The sequence below is a fragment of the Rhodamnia argentea genome, chromosome 4 (genome assembly GCF_020921035.1).
Source record: "Rhodamnia argentea isolate NSW1041297 chromosome 4, ASM2092103v1, whole genome shotgun sequence".
Lineage (NCBI taxonomy): Eukaryota > Viridiplantae > Streptophyta > Magnoliopsida > Myrtales > Myrtaceae > Rhodamnia > Rhodamnia argentea.
In genome coordinates, this window is record NC_063153.1 from 26,560,904 (window position 1) to 26,574,371 (window position 13,468).

The 13,468-nt window shown below is 37.9% G+C and overlaps 2 protein-coding genes and 1 long non-coding RNA gene across 4 annotated transcripts in view; 2 read left to right on the forward strand and 1 right to left on the reverse strand.

The window, feature by feature from the left end:
* Positions 1-11,608, reverse strand: part of LOC125314557 — a 70,806-nt gene extending 59,198 nt beyond the window's left edge. The window contains exons 1-2 of the long non-coding RNA XR_007198024.1: positions 11,531-11,608; positions 3,970-3,974 (exon numbers count right to left, since the gene is read on the reverse strand). This is a non-coding gene — a long non-coding RNA (uncharacterized LOC125314557). The remainder of the gene's footprint in view (positions 1-3,969; positions 3,975-11,530) is intronic.
* Positions 1-13,468, forward strand: part of LOC115754015 (disease resistance protein L6-like) — a 183,939-nt gene that overhangs the window by 73,734 nt on the left and 96,737 nt on the right. The window lies entirely within an intron of this gene.
* On the forward strand, positions 1,722-10,345 carry LOC115743440 (toll/interleukin-1 receptor-like protein). Of its 2 annotated transcripts, XM_048277070.1 has the most exons (3): positions 1,722-2,431; positions 3,047-3,162; positions 4,047-4,129. In XM_048277070.1, exons 1-3 carry the CDS (start codon positions 1,734-1,736, stop codon positions 4,058-4,060), a joined length of 828 nt encoding a protein of 275 aa, XP_048133027.1. In that variant the 5' UTR covers positions 1,722-1,733; the 3' UTR covers positions 4,061-4,129. The 2 variants fall into 2 exon arrangements, with proteins under 2 accessions (XP_048133027.1, XP_048133028.1); XM_048277071.1 differs by lacking the exons at positions 3,047-3,162; positions 4,047-4,129 and adding an exon at positions 10,288-10,345.

The window sequence follows — 13,468 nt, forward strand, 5'->3', positions numbered from 1 at the left end:
TAAACCCATGCCTAACCATGGTAACTAGTTGTCCTGTCCCCACACGGACCAGCCCTCTTGGGTTCGAGCTCAGCACGACCCCTTGTAGTTAGGGATCGTGCTAGGCCTGGCCCGCTAGTCAATGGGCCATGCCAATGCTCAGGCTCTAGCGTAGTTCATTTCTTATTTGTATAGTTAAGGAGCAATAAATTGGAATTGACACAAGAGCGATAGAATATACCTGACGAACTTTGATAAATGTTTTGACCAAAAAAAAATTATAAATGATGGGTTAATATGATCAAAAATCTCAAACTGGTATATCGATAATAAATTCAACCCAAACTACTTTTTTAACAATAAAAAACTCCAATTAGTACGGATGTGATAAATCTATCCGAACTATTTTTTTACTATAAAATGCCATAAACTAGTATATCTGTAAAAAAAATTTACCTCAAATTGATACACATATTATAAATTTATCATCCATTTATTTTCGTTCAATTTTACCGTCGAATTGTTGAGTTGGATAACACATGACAATCGACCGGTGCACCAGTTTGAGAAGGCATCGGTATGGTATTTTTCGTAATATTAACTCAAATTAACGGAAACCGACGGAGCATAAATTTATTATAAGTGTATCATTTTAGAATTGTTGATAGTAAAAAAATAGATTGGATTAAATTTATCACGGACGTATCGATTTAAGAATTTTTTATGGCAAAAAAAGTAATTTGGGGGTAGATTTGTAACATGGGACAAGAAGGGGCAAAGGAGCAATAACGAATAATTTCTTGCCACCGCAAAGCATTGTCAGTGATTTTTTTCCCCTTAGGGTAGGGGAATCTTTTGACTGAAAGCTAGCCGACATCATAGAAAGGCACGCTAAAAAGAATTGGCAGGTCTTCTTTTCCACATGAGGATGACCAACCCACCTTCATTTTCTTTGCTTTTTTTTTTTTTTTTGCTTTATTTCCTTTTCATTATCATTTTTGCAAATTTCTTTTCTTTATTTTTTTTTTTGTCGAAATGCACGTTTCTTTTCCACAAGAAACGGATGGGTTAATTATTTTGATAGCTTCCCTGATAAATGATTCCTTTTTGGCCAGCAGGATTTGAGAAATAATTCAAGACAACAATTTCGATATTTTCTGTGGGTTTTTCAATGAGAATTTGTAAATTGATATGATCTTACGTTTTATTTAATGACACTTCTTATTATAATTGCTATCAATATTTGAATTTCATTTCGATTCTGTTAAAAAAGATATTCACTTTTATTGAGGAAGCACCCGCTCTTCATCGCTTGAAGTTTGATAGAAAAGTAGAGATTATATACAAGCAACTGTAATAAATATATTTAAATTGATATATTAAGTGATATCATCGAATCATAATATAATATTTAGCAAGTTAATAAAAAGATTTATGAAAACATGTACCGTACAAGCGTGAAAATTTGGACGTTCCCGTTTCTTTTTCAAGAAAAATAAATAAATTTTATAAAATGTGCGACCGCGCTTTTTATCTTTTCCTCCTTATTTGTGGCAAGGGAGACCTGCTGTGCAACTTTTAAGTACATTGAACTTTTAACATCACTTGTCCATTACCTTTGGTTTTCTTTCTTTCCATTGCTTCTGCATCGTTATTCCTCCCACATCATCTTCTTCCTGAGCAGGCATCTCGTGTTTCCTGAGCGTCGTTCTGGTTTTCTTCTCCATCAAGGGCAGAAAAAGAGCAGAGACGAAATGCATCGTCTCATTTTTGGGCATTCTTTCACCGAGTTCATGGCACCAATCCTTCTCCTTGGGATCGCGTTCTATTTTCTCAATAAGAAGAAAGCTAGCGTGCATGAAAATCCGGAAGATGCTGATACTAGTGGATCTGGTTCGGTGACTGCACCGACCGGAACTAATTCTGGTGGATCTGGTTCGTCTCCGACTGACACTACTAACGGTTCGTCCAGTTCTTCAATTGCGACGACTGGAAATGGCTACGATATTTTCTTGAGCTTTAGAGGCCGAGATACTCAAAATGGCTTCGCCAGTCACCTCTACAATAGGCTCCGCTTTGCCCAAATTCCCCCTTTCAGGGATGATGTGGAGCTCCACCAGGGTGAGAAGATCGGCCCAGATCTTTTGGTGGCCATCAAGAACAGTAAGATCATGATCCCCATTCTCTCCGAGAATTATGGTACGAGCAGTTGGTGCCTGGATGAGCTGGCTCAAGTGATGGAGTGCAAGAAGAATAACCCGGAGACTATAGCGTTGCCTATATTCTACAAAGTGGCACCCGCAGACGTGCGACGTCAAATTGGCAAGTTTGGAGAGGCATTTCGTGATCGTAACACGCGTTTGCGTGAGAGGAATTTCGACCCAACGATTTTGAAGAAATGGGAGGATGCCCTCAAAGAAGTCGGCGACTTGAGAGGACGGGAAGTCAATGGGTACTTCATCTTTTCACCAAAATATTCTCTACTTTCTTTTTATCTGTGTGGGTGTCTCAATAAGTTATTGTCTTGTGATTTTTTTTAATTTAATGACATTGACCAACCTAATTATAGATTTTACTGTTTGGATCCCATTCGCTTGTTACGTCATTAATGTCGTTAATTAGTCGCTATAAATGATTTTTACAAAAGAAATATGTCATTGGTAGATATGACGATTACTTATAGGATTTTTGCCTATTCAAACGCTATAGGAAGTTTTTATTGTCATGTCCACAACATGCCTAACATCTTTGACAAACAACAAGGTTAAAATTCAATTCAAATTCATGATTCATGTAATATTCATGATTTCATCAGCAAAACACTCAAGTTTCTTCTGGCTCAATATATTTTGGCAAGGGCATTAATTGGAGTGGGGCACACCATGTGAAGCAACCACCACCATTTCCCGCATTAATCTTAGCGTATAAGATAATATCTGGAGTTGTTGGCAAAAAAAAATTTCTTTAAGTTTCCCAATTTTTCGATTCGTTTCTTATTGCTTTATCATTAGTTAAACAATATAAGATTGCTATTGCCATGTATTTGAACTCGCCTCACATTTGACAGGTCTGAAGCAGCAGTGATAGATTCGGTTGTCGAACAAGTGTTACTCGAGCTAAAGAAAAAGTTTGAGTTGGTTATTCCTGAGAATTTGATTGGAACTAATAGTCATGTGAAGAAGGTTATGGAAGTTGTAAATAATAATTCCAGTGCCACCCTATTTTTTGTCATCCATGGAATGGGAGGCATTGGTAAGACTACTCTTGCTAAAAAGATCTACAACGAGCTCTCTAATCGATTTAAGTATCGTTGCTTCATTCCCGATATTAGGGAATCATGTAAGCGTAATGGTATTGAGCACTCACATAATAAATTGATCTCTATTACATTAGAGTGGGATCATAAAGTTTCTACTAGGGATGAAGGGATTAGTTTCCTCTCATCCAAAATTAAAGATAAGAAAGTTCTCATCCTTCTTGATGATGTGGATAAGGATGATGACTTGAAGGCTTTGGCTGGAAATCGGAGTTGGTTTTCTTCGGGAAGTATCATCATTATTACCACCCGAAACATGAGTATTATTGACAAGGACAGGGGGGACTACCCGTATGAACTTGAGGGAATGGGTACGAATAACTCTACGATTCTGTTTAGTAGACATGCGTTCTTAAGGGACTCGCCTCCAAGTGAATTTAAGGAGCTCACCGATAAAGTTGTGTCCACCACGGGAGGGCTTCCTTTAGCTCTCGAGGTCTTAGGTTCGTCTTTGTGTGGAGCCGAGTGGAAAATATGGACAAGCACGATAAAGAAGTTACAGAAAATCCCCGATGAGGGAGTACAAGAAAAGTTAATGATAAGTTATGATGCACTATGGCCTGGGCAAAAGCAAATTTTTTTGGATATCACTTGTTTTTTCATTGGCACCGACGAGAGAATAGCATCCTACATGTGGGACGCATGTAACTTTTTTGCGGTGGGAATTGAAGTACCGAGACTTCGGTCGTTAATAAAGGTTGGAAATAATCATGAGCTCATAATGCATGACCAATTGAGAGATCTTGGTAAGTGGATCGTCCGTAAGGGGAACGAGAATACACCGCAGTATTGTAGTAGGTTATGGGACTCCGAGGAAGCTTTGGAAGTGCTAAACGAAAAAAGGGTAATAGTCTCTTCTTTTGCTCCCTTAGTCCATGTTCTACTGTTCGAGTGATGTTGGTCCTCTACTTAATGCTTGCTCTAGTGAACGGCTTAAGTACACCATAAGTGCCATAAGTTGTGCACGGCGCTCACTTTAGTGTCAAAACTTCCGAATCGATCACTTTAGTGTTAAGTTTTTGTAACTTCGATCACTTAAGTGCCAACTTCTTTTAAAAACGATCACTTTAGTGCCGGAAATGACGTGGCTTGCCAAAAATTCGACACGTACTATTTTTTATTAATATTTGAGATGACATGGCTCGGTGAATTTGACACTAAAGTGATCGTTTTTTAAAAAAATTGGCACTTAAATGATCGTTTTTTAAAAAAATTGGCACTTAAGTGATCGTTTTGAAAGTTTTGGCATCGAAGTGATCGAAGTTACAAAAACTTAGCACTAAAGTGATCGATTTGAAAGTTTTGGCACTAAAGTGAGCGCCGTACACAACTTATAGCACTTGGGGTGTACTTAAGCCCTAGTGAACAAAGAAAGTATGAGGTTGCTCTCTCTTAGTAAGTATTGCAGTTTATCTGAAATTCTTCTGGCACAAAGTGTACTTTACTAAGTTTACTTTCAAATTAGTTAGATAGTCGATAGGGGCATTCTGCATTGAAAAAATCTGAATTTATGTATTTGATTGGGATACGTCCTTCACACGTGCAACAAATAACTTGACTATGCAACTGTGGCAAATAACTACTTAGGATATATAAATCGTAGAATTCTATTATATGTTACATCAGGTTAGGAACTACTTTTTTATGAAAATTCACATGATATAACAAGAATATTTGTATTAACCGTACTTTGTGCAATGACCTTTAAAAAGAGAAATGTCTGATTTTTTTCCACATGGAAAGCCCTAGAGATATATATACTAAAATTGTATTTTGCATTTAATTAAAGTATGTGATTATTGTATTTGTGAAATTAATAATAGTTTTCAATCTATTACTATGAATCCATCATTCGGTTTTATTCAAAGTGGTTGCTCAAAAGACTAGCACTTGTTTGCGTTTCCAACTTGCAACCTGTTTAGAATCTCAATAGCCGATTGATATGCTAGCAATGTCAAAGCCAATGCCTATTTATTGTGTATTTTGTATTACATCATGAAATAAGCTAAACTAACCACATGAAAAATGAATATGCTGTATATTTTATATCTGAATAAATTGGTATAACTAACTTTTAGAACTTACAAGGTGCATTACTTGGTGCAATTACTTCAGTAACTTTGTTGGGTTCATTAAGTCGAAATCAAAGTCAGAATATAATATATAAATACCACCACAGGTTTAGCTACTCATAATTAGTTACGAATACAATGGCAAACTCGGGTAGTCGACATGAAAATTATAGATAAGAAAAAGGGCAAAGAAAAGACTTTACAAGGTTAAATTTTCTTTATTTTAAGGGAAGTTTGTTTTTGCCAATTGTCATAACTGTTACAATAACCATGTTTCTACGCGATTATAGTTCATTTGGATATCTATTATGAAAATTATAGAAAGAGAGAAGAGGGTTAGCAAGTTGTTGAGTTTTATGTATGAGCCATCAGATCAAAGTGTAAAACTACGTTATAATATGTACAGAAACTATAAACTATTACTCAGAACAAAACTAAAACCTGAAAAAAGAGATCATACATATATATAATCCAAGTACTTATGGCCAATTTCAAAATCTAAGTAGACATCCTTCACTTTGTTAGCCCTTATAAATACAGTTTATTGGCCAAGGAAGGAATCATATGTTCCCTTTGCTAGTCTCTAAAGACACCGGTGCATGTTAATAGAGATATGAACAATGATATTAGATTTTCTTCAATTGTATATAAATAGTGTTGATGAATGTCGATTATTTCTTATAGGGAACAAGTAAGATTGAGGCCACTTCTCTTAGCGAAGATAGCTCAAAATGCCGTGGCGTAGCTACTCATCAAGGTGACATTATCCTCACCAGCAAACAATTGAAGAAGTTAACAAATCTAAGGTTCCTTAACGCGACGGGGGCACATTTTAGTGGAGATTTTAAGAACACAACTAAGAAGTTAAAATGGCTTCTGTTGACGCCTAAATTTTGACTAATCTATTTTTTGCATAAAAATTATAAAAAATCATCTCATATATTTATTTTTAGCGTACATTGCATTGGCATATAATTGGGCAAGCAGAACACTTAATTTAGCATGCGTCTAGACTAGGCACGGGATGGAAAAATATACCGAGAAGATTTGAAACTTCAGGGACTGTATTGCAAATACTTAAAACTTCGGGGACTGTATTGCAAATACTTAAAACTTCAGGGACCGTATTGCAAATACTTGAAACTTCAGGGACTGCATTGCAAATACCAAGAGAAGATGAAGAAGGGAAGATGATGAAGGGAAGATGATGAAGGGAAGGTGATGAAGAGAAGATAAAGAAGAGAAGATAATGAAAGGAAGATGGTGAAGGGAAGATGAAGAAGAGAAGATGAATATGATGAAGGGAAGGTGATGAAGAGAAGATGATGAAGAGAAGATGAAGAAGGGAAGATGATGGAGAAATTTGGCTATAAAAGGGGGGAGAGTTCTTGAGAATTGGAGGAGGAAGTGAAAGAGAATTGAGAGAGTTTTAGAGTGGAAGAGAATTGAGAGAATTTGTGAGAGAAATTCTTTGAAGAGGAAAAAAGAGAGTTCTTGAGAAAAATCGTAAGAGAAAATTTGAGAGTGAAGAAAAGAGTTTTAGTCGAGCATCATCTTCGACGAGTCCCGGCACGTACTTCGCCTCTCGCCATCCAACAACGCCACTGCTTGCCTTTTTTCGACGATAGCCACGTTCTTCCAACTCCGAGATCTTGAAGGAAGCCATAACGTGTACGTGAGTAAGATTTTGTGGAATAGAAGGTAACCCTTTCCATCTCGATCTACAAAAATGTAATCGTTTGGTGTGAACATTTGTTTGTTTATTTTAGACATGTCACGTGTCCCAAAATTTAGCATTATTACATGTTAATTTATTTTTGTAAATACTCGTGATTGGCTGCGTTTTCTTTCTTTCTAAATCATCCATGGTGTATATCGTACAAAGTTCAATGTTTTACATCCCCATAAAAAAGAAGAAAAAACCAAAAAAAATTGCATCTTTGAATTTCAAGTAAAATCCATCAAAATTGCCAAATCAAATATTTTTCATGAAAATGGTACCGAAAGGGCGTTAGAGTAATCTAGCGTAACCAAATCCCCGAATTCAAAATCTCCGGTTCGCGGAAATAAGATAGTTTTCTCCCGCTATTTTATTTAGGTTTCTAATCAACCTACCGAAAATGATTAGTGGCGACTCCAAATTCAAAACACGTTGCATGTTAATTATTTGAACCTTAAGTTGCGATTTGGTATGGACTTGGGAGAATCCGAGTTAGGTTAGTTAATTAATTAACCCGATAATCCATTAGCCCGAAAATTAACTTGTTTATTTTTTAGGTCGTGACAGCTTCGATGGCGGAATTGTCCCTCGACTTTTGAAGCAAACAATTTTGATGCAAAGGAATTAGTTGTACTCGATTTGTCCGCTAGCGAGTTATCGGATACATGGCGAGGATGGAGTTCCATCAAGGTAAGGTAGAAGAACAATTCTATTTTTCGTTTCCTTTTTCTTTCGGTTGAATCATATTCACTTTGGGCTAACCTCTCCACAATTATAATATTCCTTATCGGGTGGCAAGGAAGCTAAAATATCTCGACCTTAAATGTTGTATATCCTTAAGAAGAACTTCCTTCCTCTCACATTTTGAGAATTTAGAGGTTTCGATCCTCAGTCATTGTCCGAGGATAGACCAAATTGACTCTTCGATTGGAAAAATGAAGAGTCCGGTACGCTTGGAATTGAAGGGATGTTTCGATCTGAAGAGGCTTCCAGCAGAAGTGGGTAAATTAGAAGCTTTGGAGCAACTCCTTCTAATGCAATCTCTAATTGAAGAATTACCAGAGAGCATAGGGGATCTGCAGAATCTAGAAATTCTGGATATTAGTTACACTCGGATAAAAGAATTACCCGATGGCATTGGAAGGCTAAGAAAGCTCCGAGATTTAAATGCTTCAAATTGCGATCGGCTAGGAGGGGTCATTCCAAAAGGCATCTGTAATATTTCTTCCCTGCAACGCCTTAATTTTGGTCGTTGTCGAAACCTCCAATCACCGCCGGCGCTTCCTTCCAGCCTAACATTTTTGCATGTCACCTGTCGAAGTCGTAGATTGCCTTCACTTTCCAACCCGACCCATCTCAAGGAACTACAACTTTGTTTTTGCGAATTTCTTGAGTGCATCCGGGAGCATCCGTCAACACTACTAGAAAGATGCCCGCACGCTCCCTCTGAATTGGAAATCTTGGCAATTTATAGCTGCAAGCTCATTAAAACACTGGACGTTTTACAATTTAACCATTTGAGGACATTAATTGCCAAGTGGTGCCATAATATGGTTGAAATTCGAGGTCTTGACGAATTGCAATATTTGGAAAGCTTGGAAATTGTCGATTGTCCTTCAATTCAAAGGCTTGACCTTCCAAAATCCAAGAGCTTGAAGATATTAATAGCTCAAAATTGCGAAAGCTTGGTTGAAATTCAAGGCCTTGGTAGGTTGGAGTCCTTGGAAGAAGTACATATCTCTAAGTGTGCTTTAATTGAGAGGTTGAACCTTCCAAAATCCGAGGGTTTGAAGATATTCAAAGCTACAGGGTGCAAAAGCTTGATTGAAATTCAAGGCCTCGATAGATGGGAGTCCTTGGAAAAGATAGAAATCTCTTGGTGCCATTCTATTCAAAGGTTGAACCTTCCAAAATCCAAGGGTCTGAAGGCAATTAAAGCTACCAGGTGCGAAAACTTGGTTGAAATTCAAGGCCTTGATAGGTTGGAGTCCTTGGAAAAAGTACATATCTCAGATCGCACTTCAATTGAGAGGCTGAACCTTCCAAAATCCAAGGGTCCGAAGATATTCAAAACTACATGGTGCAAAAGCTTGATTGAAATTCAAGGCCTTGATAGGTTGGAGTCCTTGGAAGAAGTACATATCTCTGGGTGCCATTCTATTCAGAGCCCGAACCTTTCAAAATCCAAGGGTCCGAAGGCAATTGATGCTACCTGGTGCAATAACTTGGTTGAAATTCAAGGTGTCTATGGGTTGGAGTCTTTGAAAATGGTAGATGTCTTAGGATCCATTCAATTCAAAGGGCCCAAAGGGATTTCCAACCTGCATAATGTCGTGGATTGACGATTGCAAGTCCGTAGCAAAATTCCCAAACTCGTCATATTTTCGTAATTTACGGACATTGTTCCTTTCGGTTTGTCGGGAGCTTCAGGAGATCCTGGGACTTGAGGAGACAACGTCTCTAAAACATATTGCAATCTTAGGATGTTCCTCGATCGAGATCTTACCTGATTTGTAATCATGCATAAAATTGATCAGTCTAGTTGTGCAAAACTGCGAGAAACCGACCGAGCTTTGACTGCTCGGGAAATTGGAGAAATTAACGGAATCGCTGCTATCCAAATTCTCTCCTTGCATCATATGTGGCAAATGGCCTGTTCTCGAAATAGTGATAAATCCGTGTTCTAGTTAATTCTGGCATTGTTTTGAGTGGTGCGCATCCGTAAATGTCCAATGGGGATAGAGCCAGAATAGTTGAGATGATCCACATTTCCTGACAAAGGTACATAAAGCAGGTAAGCTACCTTTTCTCTTTTGAGATCTATAACCCAATTTTCATATGTATTTCCTGTTTGCAACTTCTTATAAGATTTATTGCCTTTTCCTTGTATTTCCCGGTCGACAGTGATGTCGTTGTCTTACTTGAATTCAAGGAATCCGTAGAGAAATGTACGTGGAAGTTAATGTGTGTTTTGGAGAAATGTTTTCGTTCATCATGACAGTAATGCAAATAGATCAAAAGGCCTTCTGAGTGCACCATTTGTCGGGTAAGATCCGTCATCATTCAGAATCCATGTTCATTTGCTTTGAATCTGGATATCTAAAAGTCCAAGGCAAATAATAGATTAATGTTTGTAGAGTTAGTAATGCCATCTGCCATTTACCAGGACTTTTGAGTCAAGCAAATGATCGAGATGGCAGGCATGAAGGAGAATGCCTTTCGACATATTCGGCTGCACTGTGAACTGATCTTTTATGTAATGGATATGCTATAACTAGTGCATTTACTTGCTGAAAACAGAAAGAACACAGGAAGCGTTTTCATAAGTTTTCTGAGGAAATTTTCCTTTATCCTATATGCCACTTGAAAACTGTCCTGCATTCATTTTGACATGTGAACAGCACACCAGTTGAATTCACTATAGCACGTGATCAAAGCTTTTGGGGTTGATGACCGTAAGATGCCCATTAGTTGGACTGAAAGAGTTGAAAATTGGAAATTAACGTTTAGTTTGACAAACACAGATCAGTAAACGTTGGGTATCATCAGTGGAATCTATTCGGAGTATGGCTGAAAAACTTTCTTGGGTAACTAAAGAACTCAGAGGTTCTTACTTTGGGAAGCTGCCGTCGAAGTTTGCTTGGAATCGTAGTTTTGCGAGGTTGAGATCTTATTGCCGTAGATTTTGCTGTCAGATTGATAGAGGTTGCTGTTCGATACCAAATCTGAAAATGTTTCTGGTGTGCACTTGACATTGCGCTCTATTTGGGATGTTGAAGCCCAATTGTAGCAAAGGATCAGCTATCATGATTCATGAACATCCAATTTCGGAACCCAATTGACCACTCATCTATCAAAAACGAATGGGCATATTAATTAACTTGTTGGGTCCCTTGTCAGTAATTCTAGCCAGTCTTTATGTGCTCAGATTGCTTATTATCCCAGTTGCACATTTGATTAGTTTGGCGTGGTGCACTTACTGTCCTTAGACTTTTCTTCACCTGTCTTGATTCCATGAATTGCTCTTGTTTTCTTCTCTTTTCTCCTTGAAATGTTATCTGTCAAAATCTATTACAGACTTGCATTAAATCTAAAAATGGATTCGAAGCGTCAAGACAAGGCACGGAGATTACATGCCATTTGTGCTTCAAGAGAGGCCACAACTCAAGAAACTGTCCGTTGAATCAACAGAAAAAGGTAAGGTTCATTCATTATGTGTTTCTAGTCTCTGATTATGTCATTTTTTTTTTTACTGACTTTATTTCCTTAAGTGAACTGGATGAAGAGATAGTCGGACAGAGAGAAGCCAACCAACTTGTCACAGAGATGCATCATAACAACGCTGCCACTCAAAGGTACTTTTAACCTCATTGTTGAGAAACAGAGTATGCACTTGAATGGTTACAAGAGACATTTTAACTTGAGCATTGTTTGGTGCTTAACAGCCTGGATGGGCAGGCAGTCGAGTCAGTTCTCTACTAAGAGATATCAGCAATGTTGTGGTCAATGCTAAGAAGGTAGAGTGCACGTCTTGCATATTTATCAGGTTTATGGTAGTGAGTGAATTGTTATGTAAAGATTTAAAATTTGTTTGGACAGTATGCATTTCATTTCTTTTGTCCAGCACCAAAAGGAAAGGCAGTATGGGAAAGAAGCAAGAGAAACGGAAGCAAGCCGCGGAGCATTTGAAGGACATTGGAAGTGTTGGATCAGCAAATCTCCAAGGAGGAGGAAAATCGACCAGAAGTAGCTGTTTAAAGAGTTGGAAGTCTGATATGTTATAGTACCTTCTGTTGGTATGATACTCTTGAATTTAAGATCAAGAGATGGAGTCTGTTGTTTATATTTTTCTGCAAGTGTTTAAGATGTGGGAATGAGAGCGTTAGGACCGCAAGCATTCTGTGCCGACAGTTTTTTGTGCTTGGGAGTGGGTCTGATATTTGAAAAGAAGTGCAGTTTGGCCTTATTTTTGCCTAACATGTTGGTTTTATATAGACTATGCAGCCGCGGAACGCTGCTCTCATCCAAGAAAAGACTTGTTTCGTCGAAAATGTTGGTCGACCGACAGATCTTTCGCCAAAGTTTTGACTCTCTGATTTTTTAAGAGTTGATTCGGGTTATGTGGCGACTCGTGCAGGAGTTTTGTTATGAATGATTGTACTGTAAACTAAATCGAGCAGCGAATGATAAATTATTGCGTCATAGATTTAATAGAGTAGCGATACCTCTTGGGGCCCAGTCGGCAAGACCAAACTATACCAACCTTCAATGACTTTTCCGATCGTTTTTGCCTTCCAAGACCTCAATGTGATCTCCACACCGACAACACCAGCTCCTTTACAACAAAGACGAGCTTCGTCGCACAAGCGAGCTTGCCACCATTGATCCATTTCTCCCCTTCGAGAATCCTCAAATCCAAAGTGCCGAAACAAGGCAAAATTCTCCGACTCAAGCTACCCCACCTTCAGTTTGGTCAAATTTGACGTCTTCACCTAGGCAGGCATATTTAGGTGGCGCGTCCTCGACGACTCCAAGATCCGCATTGTCGCTGGCTAGACCTCAACCCATGAAACCATGTTTGTCCTTGAGGCTCAGTTCGTGTGAGAAGTTCGTAGTGTGACTTGATGAAGAAGATGAACCGTTGATGTCAAGGAAGAGGTTTATTTGAAGGCCAAATATTTTCTTTTTCCTCTTTTCTAATACAGAAAAAAAGTATATGGGTGTCTATATATATAATGACATAAATGATCCTTACTTTGATCTAATGCGCAATGTGGTCCATGAACTTTTAATTTGACCAACATGATTCCAGAACTTTAGTCCAATGTGATCCCTAAAGTTTCAATTTGTTTAATATGGTCCCCTAACTTTTGGAACATATTCGATTTAGTCCTTGAATTATAAGAAAATGTCCAATGTCGTCTTTGAGCTTGAATTAATGGAATGACTACATTGAACATCTTCCTATGTAGTTCAAGGATTAAGTTGAACATGTTCCAAAAATTCGTGGACCATATTAGTTAAATTAAAAATTCATGGACCACATTGCATATCGAGCTAAAATTCATGCATCATATTGGTCAACTTAAAAGTTCAAGGATCAAATTGCACATTAAATCAAAGTTTAGGAACTATTTATATAATTATTCCATGTATATTTAATAGCCGAAGCTCACAAAAGCAAAGATGTAGGGCCATCAAAATAGTACAAGGTTACTATTTCATATGATTGGGTGAGAGTAGCTTTCACAAAGAAAGCAATACCTTTTTATATTGATGCGATTAGGACGAAAACCTGAGCTGTTCGATAGATCTTTCGCGGTAAAAGGGACAAACAAGCCAAAACTAGAGCTACTTGATGTGACGATCTGATTTTCCTGT

Bases quoted from the DNA above. Each gene is read 5' to 3' on its own strand.
- LOC115743440 (XM_048277070.1), top strand. From the start codon at position 1,734: ATGCATCGTCTCATTTTTGGGCATTCTTTCACCGAGTTCATGGCACCA. The intron at 2,432-3,046 runs GTACTTCATCTT...CACATTTGACAG, and splicing joins AGAGGACGGGAAGTCAATGG to GTCTGAAGCAGCAGTGATAG.